Consider the following 25,726-nt stretch of genomic DNA (forward strand, 5'->3'; position numbering starts at 1 on the left):
CAATGGATTTCAACGCCCGACAAACTAGTATTAATAAACTTAGATTAGCAACGCTCGCCTAAATCCTTTGGTGTTAGAAAAAAATGGCGTCGACCGAGGGGTCACCGACTTTCAAAAATACTGTACAGAAGGTGATTCGGGTGGGGGGTGGTGAGGGGGTTCAAACCCCCTAACCCCCCTGGATATAGCCTTTCCCATGTGAAATTCCATGTAAGCTTACTGGTTACTCGGTCATTGCATGTTTTGTAATGAAATATATATATAAATATTTCATATTCATATAAATATTCATGAAAATATTCATATAAATATATTTATTTGAAATATAACAACTAACAACTACAATATGAAACATTAACGAAATTCAAGAATGCATCAAACATCGCATCAACTTGAATTCGTTGTGACGTTATCTTTTGCAACAAAACGTCACTGAACAGAAAGCGAGCAATTTTTGATGCAGAAAAAGTGACGAGAAGCTTGCTTTGGCAAACATACAAGCAAAGTAATAATTTCCGCGTACTGAAACCAATCCTATTTGCAATTATAGTCATCTAAATTGTTAGCTATTTACTCCCATGAATACCATTACAAGAGAAAAGTTGAAGGTTTCAGAGAAAAATTCATGGATTCTGAAAGTGGAAAGTGAAACCAGTCTTGGCCACACAAATTAAAAGAAAATACCATTATAGAGAAAAAAGAAATTGACTAATGGGGATTAAGAGATTAAAAACAAATCATTCCATGAGAGAAAAATTCCCCAGCCTACAAATAAAAATTTCAATAAAGCCAACTTTGAAACACTGAGTTCTTCAGTCTTCTTAAAGTTCTCTTGAGTTCTTAAGACTTTGGTCTTAGGTATCCAAAACGTGTATAGCCGTAAATTCGCATAAATGAATTTACAAAGAGAAAAGACAACTTACAAGAGTGAAAACTGGCACTAGCATTGACAAAAAATATTAGCACCATCTAAGATTTGGTTTTGTTTATTTATCTTTTTAAAGGTTCATAATAGTGTTTTTTTCTTCTGAAACAAATAAAAAAATATTTATTACTACACTAATTTTGCAACCACATTGATTACATTAGTAAAATATCAAGAAACACGAATACCAGATGGATTTTTTTTTTTTTTTACTGTTGACAATGGTGCCAGTTTTCATAGTTATCTATACTCTTCGTGCTCATAAAGAATCAGTATTGGCTTGTCAGGTCACTTAGTCACCAATTTGAGAAATTTCAGTGGTTTTGACAAGTAATGGAGTCAAAATAATTTAACTCATCTTGGGCGGGCAACATTTTCTGTAATTTCTTAAACAGCAGACACAGCGATGGAAGACGAGGATTTTTTTAACTTAGCTGTCAATGACTGTAAAAAACAGACGACAGCTGTAATAACTGGTGAAATTATGTTTGACCATATCAGAAATATGACCATATCAGAAATTGACAATATCAGAAATTGACCATATCAGAAATCAAAGTTACTCATGGATGCAATTGACAAATATTGCCCGTTATAGCAAGTTTTTCTATGTGAACCTACATGTTGACTAACTCTAGGTTCATATAGATGCTCACATAGGAGCAATATTCGCTTGTCACCTCATAAGTCACAGCAATTTACTTACCATCTTGTACAATTTTAGTTGCTCTGTCAAGCAACTTATTGAGTTGAAAAAGTTAAAATTTCATCAGGAAAATAGGTAGTTTTCCATCAATTTTTCTATGCACCAGCAACAAGTATGTGAATTACTACTACTGCTACAACTCACTGCAGCACCAAGCCACGCGAGGCCAACAGAGCGACGCACGTTCTTCCTCAATTCCAATCTATTCATAGCCTCCCTCTTTAGACTCTGCCAAGGATTTGTCATTTCCCTCAGACCATTACGATATCATCGCACTCTATTCGGGGAGAACCTGTCTTTCGTTACATCCTAGACGGTTTGCCGACAAGGAAAACTTCGGGCAAGATTACTTCCCCATTTGATTCCGTGCGCTTAACTATGTTCCTTAAGAAAATAGCCCTTAGAATGATCCATGAAATGGGGAACGAACGCAACGTTACGTAACCCCTGATTTAATACGAAACCAACTACGTGAATTAAACCATGTCATTTCTAAACAAGAGTGGCAGCTGTGGAAGAGACATACTGCTCATTTCTAAGAAAGAGCAGCAGCTGTGGAACAGACATATTGCTTATTGCTCATTTCTAAGTAAGAGCAGCAGCTGTGGAACAGACATATTGCTCATTGCTCATTTCTAAGTAAGAGAGCATATGTGGAATAGACATATTGCTCATTGCTCATTTTTAAGTAAGAGCAGCAGCTTTGGAATAGACATATTGCTCACTGCTCATTTCTAAGTAAGAGCAACAGTTGTAGAACAGACATACTGTTCATTATCAATATTGGTCATTGATGTATATGGTGAATGTCGTCCACAGTAGCAACTTTCTTCTTCATGAACCTACAGTTAGATCAACTCTAGGCTCTAATGGATGCTCGCACAGAAGCAATAGTAGCTTGTCTTGGCAATTTAATTACCAGATTTACCAGATTGAGCAAGTTTAGCTACTTTGTCAAACATTTCATTATATTGATAAGAAATCAACGTTTATCGGGCAAATCTTTATCAGCCATTAGTCACACTCAAGGCCGTATTCAAGGGAGAAGGTTCTGGGAAGGACCCCCCCCTCAAAAAGAAAGTCCGATTCGAAAAAAACGAAACAAAATGAATAAAAACTAATTTTTGATACATTTTTAAATTCTTTTGTACACCCACCTTCCGAAACAAAACCTTGGATACGCCCTTGTCCACACTATTATAAGCATCAGCAAGCCATGGACGCAGTAGCAGTTTTAGGCATCATAATCCCCTATTAATAAAAGCAACTTAATGTTAGATATCTGAAAAACTGGGGGCAGCTGCCCCGACTGACTAGGCCCAGAACCACCACTGCATGGAAGACACAATCCGGCGTAGGAATATCAGGAATCAATATTACCCATTGATGCAATTTATACATATAGCATATCATGGTAGTTTGTTTCAGTGCGAGCCTTTATAGCTCCGCTCTCAAAGTGGGGGGTGGGGAGCTAATGCGAATTAAAAGGCATTGTTCATGCCTTCATGCAAAAAAGTGCGCAATTTTAAAAGTGCAAAATAAAAAGAAAATATATACAGCAATGCAATGTCATTATCTTTGATGGAAGCGAATAGCAGACATTTAAAAGTGTTCAAGGGGACATGTTACCCTCCAGTGGGAAAAGAACCGTTCCCTTTTGAAATCATATTTACAGTGTCATATTCAACTTAGTAGGTTATTTAGGTTGTATCCTAGTACAGTTGAAAATAAAAATAAAAATATATGTATCATTTTTTACTGTTTCAGCATTGATTTAACCACACTTACGGATTTTTGAAAACAAAAGAAATGATAAAAGAGCAAGATTAAAATTTGATGTTCGGGAAAAAATTAAGACATATTGACACAAGCATAAAACTTGAAAGCACTAGACCACCACGAAAAGAAGGCGAATCAACTGAATTACTCACCCTTCCTTCCGAGTCTCCTTCACCCTAGAAGGAACGATTCAAGTCAAAAAGCGAAAAAAAAACGATTGAAAATCATGCCAAAAACAGATAAGCAAATGAAAGAGGAAAGCCAAACCACGTCGCGCATAACGATAAAAATTAACACATAGTAAAAGAATAACATGTTTTCCGAGGCATTTATTGAACATTGTCTAATTAAAGCAGTGGCTCCCAATAAATGTTGGGCCATGCCCCAAGTAGACATTTCTAAAACCCTTATGCCCCTCTCATGGTATCTAAATCTTATGTTTCAAAATTTTACGCATAATCACCTGAAGGAAGTTAAAACGCCATTAACTTGGTATATATTTTTGTGTCGTCCTCTAAGAATATGTTATACTACTGAAAAATACTGTCTGAATACAACACCTTTTATAGACTATAACTTTTATAGATTAAGGCTCTAAAGCACAGGCAGTCGAAGGGCGCACGTCCTACCCACGACCCAGCAAAACATTAGCATGCCCCGCCGGTGGGGCCTGTGCTCCAAGTTGGGAATAACGGATCTAAAAGGTTAAATCTTCTAAAAAAAAACGGTTTACAGGTATGAAAATCATCATAGAGGTTGTTTGAAGGAGAGACAGGCGTGACCTTGGCATAGAGCTTCCCAAGCGAGATTTATTAGTATAAAATATGAATCGTCAGATGAAATATAAGAATAAATAGTTTTATTTCCTAAGATATGTAGCAACGATTATTAGAATAAAAATATTATATTAGAATATTATATTATATTAATATAATATCTAATATATTATCTAATATATATATATATATTATCAGATAATAATATTAGATAATAATATATTATCTAGTATATTATCTAATATATATCTAATATGATATATTAATATAATCTAATATTATATCAGAATAAAAACATTAATATAAAACTAAAAAACATAATTTGTTAATTATACGAAACACACCCAAGAGGTGAAGTTAGGTTAATTCTAATGAAAAATACCAAAGTACGATGAAAATATTGTACTTTAGAAACAAAATTATGGGAGCTATATCAGAAAATTATGGAAATCAGGCCGCCCAAAACGCTTTATGTTGAATGCCTAAACCCGTAACCACCTGTATATATTAAATATTCAAATAAAATATACCAATATCGCAGTTTTCTCACTAAAAATAAAGTAACTCATAACCGATTGCAAATTTGGATATTAATTTTGGCAGATTTACCTCGTACATGTAGGGTTGCCCCCTCCTCTGTTAGCACTTATAAGAAAGCTTCCTATTCTAATTAAACAGCCCCCGTGTTTCAGTAGACGGTCTAGAAAAATTAGGACAACCAGCCAAACTTTAGCGTACAGAGCAAGGTTTTTAGAAGGGGTAACCCTTCGTATATAGAATAATTTCTGTTCGTTTTTCAAATAATGCCGGTAAATCTGTCTCCCCCTCTATGAAATATATCCCTCCCTTCACAGAAAACTCCTCCGTGGAAATTTCATCAAATGTAAACTGCATCCCCCTGTCAAATCTGTCCAGAAAGTTTCATCCTCGCTGAGAATCCCCCTTCCTGTAAAATTGCTTGCGGACAATTCAGCCTGAAAAATTCTCCTTAGCCTTCTTTCATTTGAACAAGACTAATCTATAATCGCTTTCTTGATCACTCATGAAATGCCTCCTACCATGGAAATTATTTCCCGGAAATCTAAACACACAGAACAAAAAACCAATTAAAAAGAACTTCGTATAGTAATTTTGTCCAATCTCCCTAGTGCAATATTTCAAATGGAATATTCACCCTACCCCAAAAGAATTCCCTCCTCAAGGACGATTCTCCCTATAGGAATCCACCCCAAGCAAAAGCCCCCCTTCCAAAAAAAATGTCTGTATACTCCACAACAACAAATGTACTATACGTTTGCTAATTATTTCATGGTTCAAGTATACCGAACGAAATGGCTAACTCAAATTTTGATCAACTGATTTGGGGAGAACAGGGATGGCGGAGGCCCAGTTGCCTTCCGATCTTCTTAGTCACTTAAAAATAAGTCACTTTTAATTTCCGTTCGAATGTTCCCTCTCCTGATCTTCTAGGACCATAATTTCGATACAATCATCCCTGAAAAAAACACGCTTCCGTGATCTATCTGCTGGCTATAATAGCAAAATTTCACATTTTTGCAGATAGGAGCTTGAAACTTATACATGATAGTTCTCTGATACGCTGAACCTGAAGGTGTGATTTCCATTAGGATTCCTTTAATTTTAAAGGGTATTCCCTGTATTTCAAAACTAAGACAATTTTTTTCAGGCTCATAACTTTTAAGCCTCTTGTAGCGGTTCCCGCCTCTCTTGCGCCCAGGTCAAAATCTTGATTAATACCCTTGTCTCCCAAAAATTTTCAGGCAAAATTTTAACAAAATTTTCATTTATTAGAATATCGTTTATAAAAAAAATTTTCATTTATTTTAAATCTAACTTTTCTTACCTTATATGGGAAATGATATAAAAAAATGAAAATTTCGTATTCAATTTGCTAATACTTACTGCCAACTTCGCACTTTACTATAAATCAAATTTTAAAAAAACAAGTTTTTTGACGGAAAGTAAAGGGGTTGCTTCCTCACCAACGCCCCGCTCTTTGCGTTAAAGTTTGACTCTTTCTCTTAACTCTACTTTTTCAAACAGTAAAAAACTTTAGCGTAAAGAGCGGGGCGTTGATGAGGAGGCAACCCCTTTCACATACGAAGTAATTTCTGTTCGTTTTAAGTTTTAATGTCGCTCCTTATTTTCCCTTAAAAAACTTGTTGTTTTTTTTTTATTTAATTTCTGAACGTTTTTGAATCAATGCATGTTTTGATTTTGGCTCTCCGCAGATGAATAATTAAAACAAAATTTGCATATTTATTTTTTTTGGCTAAATCGGTTTCTCATTGTCTTTATCGAATGATTTTGAGAAAAAAAGGAGTGGGGGAGGAGGCCTAGTTGCCCTCCGGTTTTTTGGTTACCTAGAAAGGCAACTAGAACTTTTAATTTTTACGATTGTTTTTACTAGTAAAAGATATACGTAACTTATAAATTAGCTTAGGTAAAGAACTTCTGTATTCTCATGTTTTATTACGCATATGAGGGGGTTCACCCCCTCGTCAGTACCTCGCTCTTTACACTAAAGCTTAAATTGTGTCCCAATTTCTTAAAAATGACCCCTGAATCACAAAAGCCGTAGAATAAACAGTTGAAATTACTAAAAATAATTTAGCATAAAGAGCGAGGTATTAGGAAGAGGTGAGCCCATCATATGCGTAATAATTTCTGTTCGTTTTAAGTTTTAATTCTGCTCCTTCCTTTCAGTTGAAAAAAACTTTTTTTAAATAATGCTAGAAAATCCTGCGCTCCCTTCATGGAAATTTTCTTCCCCCCATGATATATTCCTCCAAGGAAAGTTCCCTGACATATCCCCCTCTTCTCAACCCCACCCCAACCAAAAAATGCCCCTGAAAGCGTCTGTACACTTCCAAATAACCATCACTATATGTAAGCACTGTTCAAAGTTTGTAACTTGTAGCCCCTCCCACGGGGACTGTGGGGGAGTAAGTCGTCCCCAAAAACATAGTTATAAGGTTTTTCGACTACGTTGAATAAAATGGCTATCTCAGAATTTTGATCCGGTGACTTTGGGAAAATAATTAGCGTTGGGAGTGGGCCTAGGTACCCTCCAATTTTTTTGTCACTAGTAAAGGGCACTAGAACTTTTCATTTCCGTTAGAATGGGCCCTCTTGCAAGATTCTAGGACTACTGTGTCGATACGATCATGCCAGGAAAAAAAACAAAAAAAAAGAAACAAACAAACAAATAAACACGCATCCGTGATCTACCTTCTGGCAAAAAAAAAAAAATCCACATTTTTATAGATAGGAGCTTGAAACTTCTACAATAGGGTTCTCTGATACGCTGAATCTGATGGTGTGATTTAAACTGATGGTGCGTTAAGATTCCATGACTTTTAGGGGTTGTTTCCCCCTATTTTCTAAAATGAGGCAAATTTTCTCAGACTCGTAACCTTTGATGGGTAAGACTAAACTGGATGAAACTTATATAGTTAAATCAGCATTAAAATGCGATTCTTTTGATGTAGCTATTGGTATTAAAACTTGATTTTTTAGAGTTTTGGTTACTATTGAGCCGGGTCGTTCCTTAATACAGTTCGTTACCACGAACTGTTTGAAAAAAAAATACAACTTCAAAAATTACAAAATGATTATAAATATTAGACTGTTTATTTTAAATTTTGCACCCCTAAGATTTCCATAGCCGGGGCAATTGTCACCTATGCCCCTTAAAACCACCTCTGCTTTTATCAGAAACAAAATAGTACCCGCAATGGATTTAGTGGAGAAGGGGTACAATAGTCGAAGCAGCAAACAAAAGGCACATAATTTGGGAATTATAAAGCAAAAAACTATTGACAAATATTTGGATTTGACCGGGGGGGGGGAAACTTGGAGGTTCTCAGACCTGCTTATGAACCTCATCAAAAGATTTGAAATGGTATATGCTGAAAATCAACAAGGAAATATGCAACAAATTTATGTCACTATTTAAAGCCTTGTTCCACAGATACTACGTGCTCATAGGGACAGAAGCTTTGAACTCGAGCCTTGAAATCTGGAAATTTTTAAAGTTTGTTCCATAATTTCATCTAGTTTTTATTTCGAAGTTGTGCCCTCCCCCAGCCAATAATTTCCGGCAAAGTTGCCTAATCGTAGACCTTGCATCAAGGATTCAATATACAATACTTCATAAATAGTGAGCTTTTGTTCCACGTCAAAAATAAACGTGTCAACCTTAAATCCCTTACGTATGCTCCGTTGAGTAAGTCTTGAACCGGCAATGTGAGGCCAGCATTAATTTTGGGTTTGAACTCATTATCTGTGTTTTCGCATCTTAGAGAGCGGCAGACGTATCGTCAAGTATCAATGATACCAAGGATATTGTCATTAATTTATAAAAACTACTTCTGTGATCAAGGCCTTTCCAGTCTCGTAATTAAATGTTCGAAAATTAACAATCTCTTTTTCAGATAAACCTCAAATTAGTCACGCTAATCAGTCACACTGAGCTTTTGTTCCACGTCAAAAATAAACGTGTCAACCTTAAATCCCTTACGTATGCAGGGTTGGATGTCAAGCTTTGGCGCTTCTAAACCCAAGCGTTTTTGCTACTCCGGGTTTGCGAGATTCTTGGAAAAATCTTCAAAAATTCGGGGATAGTGAAAGCACTGAACAAAACGCAACTAATGAGCCAAAAGAAATGAAAGTGAGAGGTGATATCGAACTCACAGCTGCCATTCTTGGGAGACACCTGGCAGTTTATAAGTGGCCACAGAATTCCTGTATTGTTTTAAAATCAATTTTCTGTGAATAGGCGGGGTGCACCAGGCACTTTGACGATAAATTACATCAGTACAGTTTTTTAAAGGAAAAAATTACTCGGTGAAAATTACTCAGCACCACCTGACATTATCCGCCCCTCGGCCCAGGCCTAGTGGGCCTATTGGTAAACCTGGAACTGAAAATATTGAAAGCTAACAACTTTTTTCTGGTTTCTATATGTGTCTATATCGTATGTAAGGTATATATATATATATATATATATATATATATATATATATATATATATATATATATATATATATATATATATATATATATATATATATATATATATATATATATATATATATATATATATATATATATATATATATATATATATATATATATATATATATATATATATATATATATATAATATATTATATAATATTATAATATATAATAATATATTTTTATATATATAATATATAATATATATATAGTATAATATATATATAGCGCAGAAATTGGCGTCAAATTTCATAAGTAATCAAATTAAAATAATGTAGTAGGTATTGGCAGTAAGTATAAGCAAATGGAATCTGAAATTTTCATTTTTCCCAAATGTTCATCATTACGTTAGCCCCCGAACACCCACGACCAGTTACCCATAAAAATTTGCGATGCTTGCTTTAGTGTAGATAAATAAGGTTTTAATGTTGTCCTAGTAACTGAAAGACATATATGGATACATATTTTTTGTCATAGAGAATAAAAGTTAGCATAAAAGGTAAATTAAAGTAAGGTATGGCATTGCTCGTAAAGCCGTTGCAAGTAAAGTTTGACACCCTGTATACTAGCAGTACGTTTTTTTTCCATGCAGTACGTTTTTACTAGCAGTACGTTTTTTTTTCATTCATGAGTGATTGATCTTAGGGTGAATCTGCGGAAATCCTGAGCTCCCACCTTGACCTGTAAGAAGGTTTCATTCTAATGAACAAAACCACGTTTTTTCCTAGTGAAGCAGCTCTATTGAGTCTTCGTGTTCTGCTGCAAAAGTAGTTGTGCTACCTTTCAAACAGTTCGTGGTAACGAACGTTAGTAAGGAGCGACCCGGCTCAATAGTAAACGAAACTCTAAAATTCTAAATTTTGATGATAAGAGATACATCAAAAGAATCGGATTTTCATGCTGATTTTAAATATGTAAGTTTTTATCAAATTTAGTCTTTGTCATCAAAAGTTATGAGCCTGATAAAATTTACCTTAATTTGGAAAATAGGAGGAAACACCCCCTAAAAGTAATTGAATCTTAACGAAAATCACACCATTGCATTCAGCGTATCAGAGAACCCTATAGGAAAAATTTCAAGTTCTTATCTACAAAAATGTGGAATTTCGTATTTTTTGCCAGAAGACAGATCACGGGTGCGTGTTTATTTGTTTTGTTTTTTTGTTTTTTTTCCCCAGGCGAGTGATCCTAGAATGTCGCAAGAGGGCTCATTCTAACGGAAATGAAAAGTTCTAGTGTCCTTTTTATGTAACCAAAAAATTGGAGGGCACCTAGGCCCCCTCCCACGCTCATTTTTTCCCAAAGTCAACGGATCAAAATCTTGAGAAAGCTATTTTGTTCCGCATAGTCGAAAACCATAATAACTATGTCTTTGGGGATGACTTACTCCCCCACAGTCCCTGGGGGAGGGGCTGCAAGTTACAAACTTAGACCAGTGTTTAGATACAGTAATGGTTATTGGGAAGTGTACAGACGTTTTCAGGGGGATTTTTTTGGTTTGGCGGTGGGGTTGATGGGAGGAGGCTATGTGGGAGGATCTTTCCTTGGAGGAATCCGTCATGGGGGAGGAGAAACTCAATGAAAAGGGTGCATGATTTTCTAGCCTTACTATAAAAAAAAAACAATGAAAAAATAAACATAAAAAGGTTTTTTCAATTGAAAGTAAGGAGTAGCATTAAAACTTAAAACGAACAGAGATAATTAAGCATATGAGGGGTTCTAAAAATACTTTACCATAAAGAGCGAGGTATTTATGAGGGGATAAATACCTCGCTCTTTATGCTACAGTATTTTTATTAATATCAACTATTTATTCTACGGCCTTTCTGATTCAGGGGTCATTCTTAAAGAATTGGGACAAAACCTAAGATTTAGAGTAAAGAGCGAGGTTTTAACGAGGGGACAAACCCCTCATATATATAATAAAAATATAAGAATATAAAAGTTTGTTACGTAAGTTAATTCTTAAGTTACGTATATTTTTTACTAATAAAATCGTTCGTTAAAAATTAAAAGTTATAGTTGCCTTTTTAAGTAACCGAAAAATTGGAGGGCAACTAGGCCTCCTTCCCCACCCCTTATTTCTCAAAATCGTCTGATCAAAACTAAGAGAAAGCCATTTAGCCAAAAAAAGAATTAATATGCAAATTTCATTTTAATAATTTATGTGCGGAGAGCCAAAATCAAACATGCATTAATTCAAAAACGTTCAGAAATAAAAAAAAAAAAAGTTTTTTAACTGAAAGTAAGGAGCGATATTAAAACTTAAAACGAACAGAAATTACTCCGTATATGAAATAGGTTGTCCCCTCCGCAATCCCTCGCTCTTTACGCTAAGGTTTGACTCTTTGCCACAATTCTACTTTTTAAAACAATTAAAAACTTTAGCGTAAAGAGCGAGGCGTTGAGGAGGGGACAACCCATTTCATATACGGAGTAACTTCTGTTCGTTTTAAGTTTTAATATCGCTCCTTACTTTCAGTTAAAAAAAACTAGTTTTTTTTTTATTTAATCCACTTCAGAGCCAAAACGACTCCATCTAAGCTGTAGTAATAATAACGACGTTCCTTCCTTCCAATTGATTCAGTTTTATCGAGACAAGCGATCCTCACGTACAGTGACTGTGGCATAAAGTCCTTGCGGATTAAGTGGTGTGAGCAGATTGACAACAGACAATAGGTTATCAGCCACCTAGGGGTATAACTGGCTGTTACTCCCTCTTCCCACCGTAAAGATTGATTTTGTAGTGATACCAATGAGGAAAAGCTAGCACTCATGCCTTCTATCGAAATCAAATTGGTTTTATTGCACAAACATTTTGCAGCTGTAATGACCAAAGAAAGGTATCATTTGTTCGTCCCCGGAAAGCTTTCGACGAAATGTCCCATTTTGTTGAAGTTTAGTGTTCATGGCATCTATGATTTGCCTGGCATATGGACATTCCTGGCCACAAAATGATCCAAATAGGTCACAACTTTAAGAAAAATTCGTATTTTTTCTAGGGTGATTGAATGGAGCCTAACCTGACGCCATGATATTCAGAAGAGGTTCATATTTTCTGTAGTTATAGTCAGCAAGATTGAAATTTATTATTCTGTTCTCCTCCTTCGAATGGATTCGATTGGTCGACAAAAGAAGCCAGTCACAACGTTATTAGGGTTTAAAGGGTATCTTGTTATATGTAACGGTCAAGTTTGCTTCTTTTTTTATAATAAGACATATTTATTTGGCTAAGACAAACATAAGAACGGGGATAAAGATTTTACAGAATGGAGAACATTGACAATGTAAAGTAACATAGAAGAGTAAACCACATTATGACATTGGCCTATTCTGTAGTATACTGTAGCATTGGCATCTCCATAGCATCTCCATAATCAAGGCCTGGAGGTTTGGTTCTCAATTTAGGAGCCCCATCGACGCAAGCTCACCAAGTTCGTTACGATACCTTTCTTCAGCAGATTGAGAGGCATTATCTTCAGCTCTATTGGCAACTGACGATATCATTAGTGATATAAAATCATTAAAAGCCTTCTGGGATACTGTTGAAGGTATGGTTGGAATAGTACCTGCTGGTAAAACCAGAGCTGGACGTGGGGTAGTTCCTGTGCCAAGGCCACTTAAATTTGGAAATACAATCCTTAGTCTTTCCATACCTTCTTGAATCTGCACAACGGCTGATAAGGCCTGACGATTGGTCACTATCCTTTGCATCTCAGGACTTTTCATCTGATACAAAAACTGGTGCAGCATGCTAGTATCCTGACGCTCAAGTTCAGGTTTGCCAGCAAACAGGAGATTGCTTCGAATAATGTGCAGCCAAGTCAGGACTCCCAGAAAGAGATTGAAACATTGACTGGGTAGGGAGCAGAGACATGTTTTCCATCAGCTGTAAATTTTCCATCAGCCATCAATTGTACCATCAACGACTAAATAGCAGAACTGGACAGCATTGAATTTGCACTTGGGGTCGTTCCAGTAGTCGGAGGAGTGGTAGCGATAGCAGTAGCAGGTGTCTCTTGTGTAGGCGTATAGATGCCCAAGGATTTGGCATCGGAGCATTAACAGGTGCATTTCCAGTGCTATCAGTAGTTCCAGTGGAGGCAACAGCTCTGTCAACAAGACTTGCAAAGGTAGCGTAACCAAGTTGACTTCAGGCTGCGTCCATCATTGGCTCTTGGATATCACGGTATATCCGAAGCAACACATTGAAACCCCAAAAAATAGATTCTAAATTAGACATAGCACGATCTTGATGGCGCATTATCTCCTGAAACATTGCTGGTCTCTATTGTCTGTCATAGAAGCGCTGGATTATTGAACATGGTTCAATTCCGGATTCCTCTGCAACAGTTCTTGCATCTGAGGGCTAGATATCAGAAGATATTTCAAACAGTCTGGATTACTCATTAGCTTCTCAGCCATAATTCTCAACAACTTATTGTTGTTATATGATTATTCGTAACATCTCTCAACAACTGAAGATTTGTCAAAGCGGTTGTCTCATCTGAGATTGAAAATCGGCAAAACTGACACCACCGAATCCGGGATTTCCTAAGCAAGGAATTCCATCAAAGATACTAAGATCAAAAGGACTCGAAGACATCTAGATTAGCACATGTGAGAACGCATGTGGAGAAAAACAGATAACGATGGCATAATGGAAAAAAAACAAAAGCCTGCACAAATTATTTTCATAAAAGACTATAATTGGCAGAGCAATAGCGCTACCTAAGTAAACAAGAGCTAAGAGTTCATATGGCACTTGTGACGAGGTCGGAAGAGCCAAGAGCCAAGAGATCATATGGTATGAGCTCTAGCAAAATTCTAAGAATCAAAAGATTGATTTTAAAGGAAAATCAGAGGCTTAATGCCGGTCGGGATTTAAAATAAGAGCTCTGAGACATAGGGCCCTTCTAAATATCGAAATTCACTAAGATCCGATCACTCACTCGTAAGTTAAAAATAGCTCATTTTTTCTAATTTTTCCTCTCCCTTCAGCCCCCCCCCCATATGGTCGAATCGGGGAAAACAACTTTACCAAGTCAATTTGTGCAGGTCCCTGATACGCCTACCAATTTTCATCGTCCTAGCACGTCCAGAAGCACCGAACTCACCAAAGCACTGGACTCCCCTAGTTCCCCCAAAGAGAGCGGATCCAGTCTGGTTACGTCAATCACGTTTCTACGACATTTGCTAATTCTGCCCATCAAGTTCCATCCCAATCTCACCGCTCTAAGCGTTGTCCAAAATTTCCGATTTCCCCCTCCAACTCCCCCCTATGTCACCAGATCTGGTCGGGATTTAAAATAAGAGCTCTGAGACGTGAATTCCTTCTAAATATCAATGTTCATTAAGATACGGTCACCCGTTCTTAAGTTAAAAATACCTCAATTTATCTAATTTTTCCGAATTAACAACCCTCCCCCCGAAACTCCCTCGAAGAGAGCGGATTCAGTCCGGTTATGTCAATCACGTATCTAGGATTTGTGCTTATTCTTCTAACCAAGTTTCATCCCGATCTCTCCACTCTAAGCGTTGTCAGAGATTCCCCGTTTCCCCCTCCAACTCCCCCAATATCCCCGGATACAGTTGGGATTCAAGAAAAAGAGCTTTGAGATACGATGTCCTTCTGAATATCAAGTTTCATTAAGATCCGATTACCCATTGGTAAGTTAAAAATACCTCTAATATTTTCAATTTGTCCTCTCCCTCCAGCCCCCCAGATGGTCGAATCGAGGAGACGACTGTTATTAATTCAATTTGTGCAGGTCCCTGACACGCCTACCAATTTTCATCGTCCTAGCACATCTAGAAGCACCGAACTCGCCAAAGCACTGGACCCCTCCCCTCTTGAAATCCCCCACAACTCCCCCAAAGAGAGCAGACCCATTAAGCGTTTGCCAAGAGTTCCGGTTTCCAAGATTTTTGTTTCCCCCCCTCCAACCCACTATGTTGCCGAATCCAATTTGATTTGAAAATGAAGCATCTGAGACATAAGATCCTTCTATATATCAAGTTTCATTAAGATCCGACCACCCATTTGTAAGATAAAGGTACCTAAATTTTCACGTTTTCCAAAAATTCCGATTTCCCCCTCCAAAACCCCCCAATGTCACCGGGATTGAAAATGAAACCTCTAAAGCACAAGATCCTTCTAAATATCAAATTTCACTGAGATCTGATCACCCGTTCGTAAGTTACAAATACCTCATTTTTTCTAATTTTGCCGAATTACTCCCCTCCCCCAACTCCAACAAAAAGAGCGGATCCGGTTCGATAATGTCAGTCACTTAGCTTAGACTTGTGCTTATTCTCCCCACCAAGTTTCATCCTGATCTCTCCGCTTTAAGCGTTTTCCAACATTCCCCCCCCCAACTCCCACCAATGACGAAGGATTCGCTCGAGATTTCAAATAAGAGATCTCAGTTACAAGGTCCTTCTAGACATAAAATTTCATTAAGATCCGATCACTCCTACGTAAGTTAAAAATACCTATTTTTTTTATTTTTCAGAATTAACCCTCCCCCCAACTCCCCCAAAGAGAGCAAATCCGTTCCGGTTATGTCAATCACGTATTTAGAACTTGTACTTACTTTTCCCACCAAGTTTCATCCCGATCCCTCCACTCTAAGTGTTTTCCAAGATTTTAGGTCTCCCCCCAACTCCCCCAATGTCACCGGATCCGGTTGGGGCTTAAAATAAGAGTTATAAGACACGATATCCTTCATATTTCACTTGGTAAATAAAAAACGCCATAGAAAGGATATTGACACAATGTATTATTTTTTTTCCGGTTTTGAACCAGGGCACTTCGTATAGAAGGAGTTGTCGTATGAACTTCAAAAAGGGTTCATTTGATCGGATATTGAGAGGGTTGGTGCCCTTTTTAATATTCTAAAGTCATTGGAGGGAAAATAGCCCCCCCCCCACGCCCGTCATTTCCCCAAGCAATTCCAATCAAATTAAATATAGCAATGCCTCTAGGACACAATCCCCAATACCCTGGGGTATCTTACCCCCAGGTCAATTACCCGATCAATTACCAGGTCAATTACAGATCAATTAGTCAATACCCTGGGGTTCTTATGCTATGGGCGGTCCTATAAACTTCAGATGGGGTTCATTTGATTTGAAATTGGAAATTATATTGTCCTTTCTATGAGTCAAAATTGATTTGAGGGCAACAAGATAGTTTTACGCTTGGCAGATTATTTGATTGTATTCTTGCTCAGTCTTAGATTAAAGGTTTTTTAATTTATGTCAATAAAATACAAACAAAACTAAATTCAAACAAGTTTTTCCACAAAACAAGTTTATCAACGAAAAGTTAAGAGCTCCATTACGCCAAAAATGAGTAGAAATAAATAAATAAATAAATAAATTCAAATAATTTTCCAAGCTTAACGAAACTTCTACAAAAGGGTTCTCCGATACGCTCTTTCGTTAGATTCTATGACTTTTAGGGGGGTGTTTCCCCCTATTTTCTAAAATAAGGCAAATTTTCTCAGGCTCGTAACTTTTGATGGGTAAGACTAAACTTGATGATACTTATATGTTTAAAATCAGCATTAAAATGAAAATGCGATTCTTTTGATGTAGCTATTGGTATCAAAATTCCTTTTTTAAAGTTTTGGTTACTATTGAGCCGGGTCGCTCCTTACTACAGTTCCTTACCACGAACTGTTTGCAGAATATAATTTGCATTTTACTGAAAACAAAATACATCTTAAATGTTTTCACTTGTCACTTATTACTTGTCACTTATTGTTTTCACTTATTATTATTATCTTTTTTTTTTAATAAAATACAAATTATGTTATGGTCTTAAGAAGAAATAGGGATTGTCAGCCCTATTCCTTTTAATTTTTGCTCGTTTTGAGTTTGAATAGGTATCTATTGTAATTTCTGCTCGTTTTGGGTTTCATTTATATATTAATGGGGATTTGTAATAGTTTTACACTTGGAAAATAAAAATAAAAACTCGTAGAATCCGACAAAGCTTTCGTCCGTAAAAACTTAAACAATAAGAATGTGTTGGTTCCTAGTTCCTAAAGCCAACTATCCTTTTAAGGGAAAGCTAAATCTTCTCAAAATTTTTGGTGCCATATGTCTTTAGCTTAATTTTGATAATTTTTTACCCACACCTTTCTCTTTTTCTCTTTTTTTTTACTTGGTGTCAACTACCGCCAAAAAATTTCCAGAAGTTCATATGGAACTTTTTTTTTTTAGCAAATATGGATTTGCGTTTTTTCCTAAATTTTTAAAATACTTATGGTGTGTAAATTCCTCTTTATCCCTTTCCTTAGCGCTCCTTAACGAGGCTAAAAAAACATAACGCAAATAAAATTATCATATTTGGAAAACCCAATTTTTAGGGGAAGGGAGTATTTTTCGGGGGGGGGGGACACACCTAGAACCATCTATTGATATTTGAATTTCTTTTTTTCAAAATTTCGGTTAATATTGAGCCATGTCGCTCCATTCTTACTGTTCTTTGCCACAAACTGTTTGATATGTTAGTAAATGAATCCAAAAATTAAGGAATAGGACGGTATCTGCACTTATTAGGCGTTTCAATTACAAATAAGAGAATTATTGAAGTTTCGGTTAGATATTAGAACCATTAAGCGATTCCCAGGGCACATACCCCCTATCAACAGAGCAGGTGCTCCTTGCCAACCCCCTTTCAACAGAGCACCCCCTTTCACCCCCTATCAACAGAGCAGGTGCTCCCTGCCAATTTCAATCATCAAACTACAATAGCTTTAACCTATCAAGTTATATTACAAATCTTATTATAAAAAGCACTAATTCCTATTATTTTTTTTTCAATAATTTCTTTTCCATTCAGAAAATTTTGTTTAATGTATAGCTACTCTCTCATTTTTCAATGCTTCCATTTCTGTTCTATTCGCAGATGTAAAGGGGTGTGTTCATATCCACTCCACTTTCAAACGTTTTAACTGTAGAAAATCTAATCTTGAACTAACAGATTATAAAGAGTAAAAATCTGAATTTTAAAGAAAAAAATTGACCTGAGTAACTATTGTGAAATAAGTATAAATATTTTTGAAAACTTGCCATTTAAGTAGGTTCGCTTATCAAACAGTTCGTGGTAACGAACTGTAGCGAGGAGCGACCCAGCTCAATCGTGTTTTTAGTAAATAATTATTTTACAATAGTATTTTTTTACTGTTTTAAAAAGTAGAGTTGAGAGAAAGAATCAAACTTTAGCGTAAAGAGCGGGGCGTTGAGGAGGGAACAGTCCCTTTTATATACGGAGTAATTTCTGTTCGTTTTACGTTTTAATGTCGCTCCTTACTTTCAGTTAAAAAAAAACTTTTTTTTTTATTTAATCATCTTGAAGATAACGCTCTGGGGTCTATATCTGATTTGGTGCAAAATCGGAAGTTTCAAAGGCGATATATTTGCATAAATGCTACTGAAGAATATGTCAGGTAGTGTATTAGACCACTACTTTGCATCTTTTTTAATTAGCTTCCTGCATGATTTATTTGATTGGATCATGAATTTAACCTACAAACTATATCGTGGAAATCACTAGATTTAGGTTAAAATCACCAGTTTTAGAACAAAAATTACGATAAAACCCTAACCAGAAAAAAATCACTAGACAACATAAAAGATCACTAGAAATAGTGATAAATCAATAGAGGTGGTAACCCTGCTCAAACCGGTTCTGGCTGCACCCATTCCTTCAGTACCAGACTACTTGACAGAATAAAATCCAATTTTTCTCGTTTTATCGGCTGACTGAAAAACGAGTTTGGATAGGTCCTTGTGCCATCAACAGTAAGGAGGTTTAAAACTTAAATCACAGCATTTTTCCTTTTCTGTTTTTATCGATGCACCACAGCCTACATAGACACCAGTTGGGCGGAGTCGTATCTTCCCCGTAAAAGGATTTCAACATACATGTTTAGACTAGGCGTTAACCTCGGACGCTCCCAGAGCCAATCAGCGCGGAAAGATCTTGGCTCTATTCCGGGAGTGAAAACAGAAATTTATTGTGACCACTTTTAGTTCTGATATTAATCCCCCTTCCCTATTAGGATTGTATAAAAATGATGTTAGTTCATTTTTTAATAGATATGTCTATCTATTATCCATCCATGCGTTCTATATAGGCTGTGAAATTCGGTTTCCAACTGCGAGAGTGTCTGGTTTTGACGCAGCGCCAATTAATGTCGCGACGGTAGCTATGTGTTGCTTTTGAAAAATGTTTGCGCAACTGGTGTCTATATAGGCTCTGCGATGTAGTTTACAAAAGTCCCAACATTTTTAAGTCGTCTTCATAATTAAATAGATAAGAAAATAAACTTTAACAAAAAAGGCAGCTCGAAAAGGCTTGGTCTAAGTCTTCTCAAAGGTTCAGAGGCACATGCAATAGCGTACTTGAATATTTTTTCATCCAACTGACGAATATAAAAAAAAAAAACCTATTAAGCGTAGAGGAAGGGTCTTAGAATCATTCTAGAGGATGGTCTCTATCTAGCTATAATTTCATAGCTATAAAAACCTGTCACATACCTTCCCATGAAGTTCCAGGGTGCCTTTTAAGGAGAGTTCGTCCCCGTTTCCATTTTATATGATGTACTCATCGTATACTTCGAGTCGTATTTTTACTAATATTCTACTAGTAGCCTTTACTAGTATTCAAAATAAAATTAATAGAGCCGTCATAGGACTTGCTTCATTTTGCTGAAACGGTCAATTAGCCCATCTACTGTGGTAGCAAGTAAAATTGTGAGTCGTAGAGAGATATTGATGTCAGTTATTATGTGATAGGGATATTATGTGAGCCGTAGAGGGATTGTGAGTCGTAGAGGGTAGGAAATAAACAATAGAGAAATTTTAGCAACAACTAGGAGCAAGAATGGGTAGTCCTTCTTCTTCTTAACTTTTTACAATTGCTATTATGCTGAAAAGTTTTCTATATAGAAAGCAGTAGCCTATGTCAGCCTGCCTCGGTCAGGCTTACATGTAATGCAGACTTTAAGATTATCCGCGTGCATTAGAATACAAGAATCAAATAGTGGAAGACACAACTAACTACAAAGTAGAATCTAAAAGCTTACCCTTCCAAATTCCTTTTTAAAAGCTTGATATATTTCTTGTCGCTGACGATTGGAGCGTTTTGTGATAATATCCAAAATGGTGGCTTCATCAGTACCCCATCCTTTCATAGCTTTTCTCAGAGCTTGTGCATCTGCGATTGGGTCGAAGTTGGGAGCATCAAAAACGGTTGGCAAAAGCTGTGGAAGATATTCTTGGAGATTAGTGCGAGCAGATTGAGAAAAAAGGTTGTTTGCATGCTTAGCGGACGAGACAATAGGCACATGAGCAACGGGAGAGGGTTCCACCGGTAGCTCTTGAATAATATTTTCTTTGGCAGTATATGCTTCAAACCCAACAGGGGGACTGGATATATTGTTACTAGTGGAAATTCTAGTTGTTTCTGATTTTGTAAACCATTCACCTCCAGTGGTACGAGTTGTGTAAGAATGAAAAGCAGACTGTTTTGAGTAAGTACCAGGACTTGAAGCTAATTTTTCAAAAAAACGAACCTTTTCTTCGACAACACTGTCATCACCTCTCATAGATGCAGCGGCATGCTTGGTACCGGGTGAAACTTTAGCCTAATTAAAACACAAACATTAGAACATAAAAGTCATGCCGGGTTCAAAATCAACATTAAAACATGCATGCAAACACTAACTTATTCTACAAACTATTTACATAAACAACAAGCTCTAGCAATAGGGTTAGAAATTTCAAGTCTTGTGGTCTGGTTTCACAACTAATTTCATCAAAAATCATTAGATTTTCTTTAACTAGCTTCAAAGCCTGTCAACAATCCCTTTAGTTTTTATTATTTTGGTACTTGGACAGTTTAGCTCATAATATATACATTATGAGGTTTGCTTGTGCGAAATTTATAATCTAATGGTTATTTCTACCCCCCACCCTCAATAAAAATAAATTAAAGAGTCAATACGAAGGACTATCTTAAAATTTAACAGATATTATCAATTTTGTTTACGGGTTTAAATTAAAGGGATCAAGTTATGGGGAGGGGGTCAGAAAACAGAATATGCAGAATATTGACTTTAACTTCGCAAGTCCATTGGGCCTTTGGATTAAAGTGACACATCCTCCACAATTTAAAAGCTTGTGTGTTTTTAATCTTAAGTTTAGTTTTAGACTGAAAAAAAGAATTTGAGAAGACATGGCTGTGACAGCTGTTAAATACGATTCTGAAACGTGGGCCCATCAAAACACGAATTTTAGATGAATAATCCAAGGACTGTTCTAGTCCTGAGTGTCTCATTTCAAACAATAAGTTGCATAACAAGAGCTAAGAGCTCACATGGCATTTGTGACGAGGTCGGAAGAGCCAAGAGCTCATATGGCATGAACCTCCCCCAATGACACTGGATCGGTCGGGATTTGAAATAAGAGGTCTGAGTTACGAGGTCCTTCTAAATATCAAATTCCATTAAGATCCAATCACTCGTTCGTAAGTTAAAAATACCTCATTTTTTCAAATTTTTCCGATTACCCCCCCACCCCCTAGCTCCCCCAAAGAGAGCATATTCGTTCTAGTTATGTTAATCACGTATCTAGAACTTCTGCTTGTTTTCCCCACGAAGTTTCATCCCGATCCCTCCACTCTAAGCGTTTACCAAGATTGCAGGTCTCCCCCTCCAACTTCCCCCAATGTCACCGGATCTTGTCAGCATTTAAAATAAGGGCTTTGAGACACGATATCCTTCTAAATATCAAATTTCATTAGATCCGATCACCCCTTCGTAAGTTAAAAATACCGCATTTTTTCTATTTTTCTATTTTTTTCGAATTAACCTTCCCACCACCACCCCCCCCCAGATGGTCGAATCGGGAAAATAACTATTTCTAATTTAATCTTGTAGGGTCCCTGATACACCTGCCATGTTTCATTGTCCTAGCTTATCTGGAAGTGCCCGAACTAGCAAAACCGGAACAGACAGACCGACAGACCGATAGAAATTGCGATCGCTATATGTCACTTGGTTAAATACCAAGTGCCATAAAAACATAGCTGAATCTCATTGTTTAGATCTGTCATACAATTCGTGTAGTTTGTGTAAGGAGTGATGCGGCTCAAAAGTAGCCGACACTAAGAAACTGAGTATTGATGACTATTAAATAAAAAAAACAAGTTTTTTTAACTGAAAGTAAGGAGCGACATTAAAACTTAAAACGAACAGAAATTACCCCGTATATGAAAGGGGCTACTCCTTCTTCAACGCCCTGCTCTTTACGCTAAAGTTTGACTCTTTCTCTCAACTCTACATTTTGAAAACAGTAAAAACTTTAGCGTAAAGAGCATGGCGTTGAAGAAGGAGCAGCCCCTTTCATATACGGGGTAATTTCGGTTCGTTTTAAGTTTTAATGTCGCTCCTTACTTTCAGTTAAAAAAACTTGTTTCTTTATTTAATTTCTGAACGTTTTTTAGTTAATCCATGTTTTGATTTCGGCTCTCCGCAGATGAATAATTAAAGCGAAATTTTTATATTTATTTATTTGGCTAAATAGCTTTCCCATAGTTTTGATCGAATGATTTTGCGACAAAAGGAGGGGAAGGAGCCCCAGTTGTTCTCCATTTTTTTGGGTACTTAAAAAGGCAACTAGAACTTTTAGTTTTTACGAACGTTTTCATTAGTAAAAGATATACGTAACTTACGAATTAGCTTACGTAACAAACTTCTATTTTCGTATGTTTCTATTATGTATATGAGAAGGTTCGCCCACACGTCAGTACCTCGTCAATAACTCTTTGCATTAAAGCTTAAATTTTGTCCCCTGAATCACAAAGGCCGTAGAATAAATAGTTGAAATTACTAAAAATCCTTTAACGTAAAGAGCGAGGTATTAGGAGGAGGTGAACCCCTTATAGGCGTAATATTTTCTGTTCGTTTTAAGTTTTAATGCTACTCCATACTTCCAGTAGAAAAAAACTTTTTCATATTTATTTTCTCATTGTTTTTTTAAATAATGCAAGAAAATGCTGCCCCCCCCCCCTTTATGGAAATCTTCTTCCCCCATGACCAATTCCTCCATGGAAAATTTCCCCCACATAGCCCCCTCTTCTCAACCCCCCCCCCCTCCCAACCAAAAATTCCCCTGAAAACGTCTCTACATTTCCCAATAACCATTAATACATGCAAACACTGGTCAAAATTTGCAACTTGCAGCCCCTCCCACGGTGACTGTGGGGGAGTAAGTCGTCCCCAAAGACATAGTTATAAGAATTTTCGACTATGCTGAATAAAATGGCTATCTCAGAATTTTGATCCGACTACTTTGGGAAAAAATGAGGGTAGGAGGGGGCCTAGGTGCCCTCCGATTTTTTGGTCACTTAAAAATGGCACTAGAACTTTTCATTTCCGTTCGAATGAGCCCTCTCGCAAAATTGTAGGACTACTGGGTCGATACGATCACCCCTGGGAAAAAAAAACAAAAAAAACAAATTAACACGCATCCGTGACTTGTCTTCTGGCCAAAAATACAAAATTCCACAATTTTGTAGATAGGATCTTGGAACTTATACAATAGGGTTCTTTGATACGCTGAATCTGATGGTGTGATTTTCATTAAGATTCTATGACTTTTAGGGGGTGTTTCACCCTATTTTCTAAAATAGGACAGATTTTCTCAGGCTCGTAACTTTTGATGGGTAAGTCTAAAGTTGATGAAACTTATATATTTAAAATCAGCATTAAAATGCGATTCTTTTGATGTAACTATTGGTATCAAAATTCCGTTTTATAGAGTTTTGGTTACTATTGAGCCAGGTCGCTCCTTACTACAGTTCGTTACCACGAAAAGTTTGATAGATTTATCAAAAGAATCCAATTTCGATTCTTATTTAAAATATATAAAATTCGTCAAGTTTAATTTTATCCATCAAATGTTACGAGCCTGAAAAAAATTACCCATTTTTTTAAGGGGAGAAAAAGTCTCCAAAACATCAAGTTATCTTAATAAAAATCACACCATCAGATAGCATATCAGAGAACCCTGATGTAGGGGATCCGAGCTCCTATAGACAAAATGTGGAATTTTGCATTTTTGTCAGATGGAAGATCATGGATGCATGTTTAATTGTTTTTCGTTCGTTCGTTTGTTTTTCCCAGGAGTAATAGTGTCGAACCAGTGATTGTAGAAGATCGAGAGAGGACTCATTTGGTCGGAAGTTGAAAGTTCTAGTACCCTTTTTAAATGACCAAAAATATAGGAGGGCAACTTGCCCCTCCCCCTACGAAGCCCCTTTTTCCCAAGGTCATCCGTTAAAGATTTTTAAGATAGTCATTTTGCTCAGCAGAGCCAAAAGATCTACTAACTACATTTAGAGGATGACTTGACTCCCAAAGTCCTCGGGGGAAGGGGCTCAAGCTATGAACTTTGCCCATTGTCTACATATAGTATTGGTTATTGGTAAATATAAAGAAATTTTTGTAGGGGGGATTTTTCTGGGGTGGAGGAAGAGTACGTGGGAGAATCTTTCCATGAAGGAAATTTTCGTGTGGAAACAAAATTTCCTATGGAAGGGGAGCCAGATATCCAAGCATTGCTTAAAAAATGATCAGAAATGAAATAAAAAAAAAGTTTATCAACTGAAAATAAGGAGCAATATTAAAACTTAAAACGAACAGAAATTTGTACGTATATGAGGGGGGTTCCACCTCCTAAATACCTTACTCTTACCGCAATTTTTTTTAACATTTAAAAAAGCTTATTATTCTAATTAAATGGCCCTTATGTTTCAAGACTCATTCTTAAATAATGGGAACAAAAAGTTAAAACTTTCGTAACGAGCGAGGTATTGAAGAAGGGGCAACAACCCTCACATACGTAAAATGTCCGTTCGCTTTAAATTTTGATGCTGCTCCTTACTTTTAGTTGCTTTATTTTTCATTACTACAGAAATAAGCCTTGGAGGTTTAGGGCTCGTTTTACATGAGAATTTCCGCACGACTTTTACGCAAAGGCCAGCTGGGACCAAACGGAAAGCAGGCCACCTTTCAATGCCACATAAAAGATGCCAGCTGGAGCCAAGCCAAGAGCAGGCCATTGTTGAAGTCACACAAAAAAAAACATCATAAAAAGGATTGAATGAAAGGGAAAATTTCACGGGACATAGCAGAAAATGGGGCTTTGAATAGAAGCATGTGTGGTGTTGTTGACCAGAGGTGGTTTTGCACTATGATGAGTTTCTAGTAAAAGTAGTTGTAATATAACAACCGGGAATAAATCACGGAATGTACACTGAGAAAATTTAGCCTAGACTTTCAACGTGTAGAAAACTTGTAGCCAAATTTGAAGAACCACGACATATGACTGAACTAAGGCATACTTTTTATTGTACCGCACGATCTGTTAATCGTAGGAGCAATTTATATTCTCCCAAGTCTGTTGGCTTCAGGAAGG

The 25,726-nt window shown here is 36.6% G+C and overlaps 1 protein-coding gene across 5 annotated transcripts in view; it reads right to left on the reverse strand.

Moving 5' to 3' along the window:
• The window catches only part of LOC136043722 (annexin B10-like), a 68,798-nt gene that overhangs the window by 24,341 nt on the left and 18,731 nt on the right, over positions 1-25,726 (reverse strand). For 2 of the 5 annotated variants that reach the window (XM_065728629.1, XM_065728628.1), the window contains exons 2-3: positions 20,332-20,892; positions 3,563-3,586 (exon numbers count right to left, since the gene is read on the reverse strand). In XM_065728629.1, the coding sequence (XP_065584701.1) occupies positions 3,563-3,586; positions 20,332-20,892 (585 nt within the window). The remainder of the gene's footprint in view (positions 1-3,562; positions 3,587-20,331; positions 20,893-25,726) is intronic. The other 3 variants (XM_065728631.1, XM_065728630.1, XM_065728632.1) reach the window with 2 other exon arrangements.

This window comes from Artemia franciscana, unplaced genomic scaffold (genome assembly GCF_032884065.1).
Source record: "Artemia franciscana unplaced genomic scaffold, ASM3288406v1 Scaffold_867, whole genome shotgun sequence".
NCBI lineage: Eukaryota > Metazoa > Arthropoda > Branchiopoda > Anostraca > Artemiidae > Artemia > Artemia franciscana.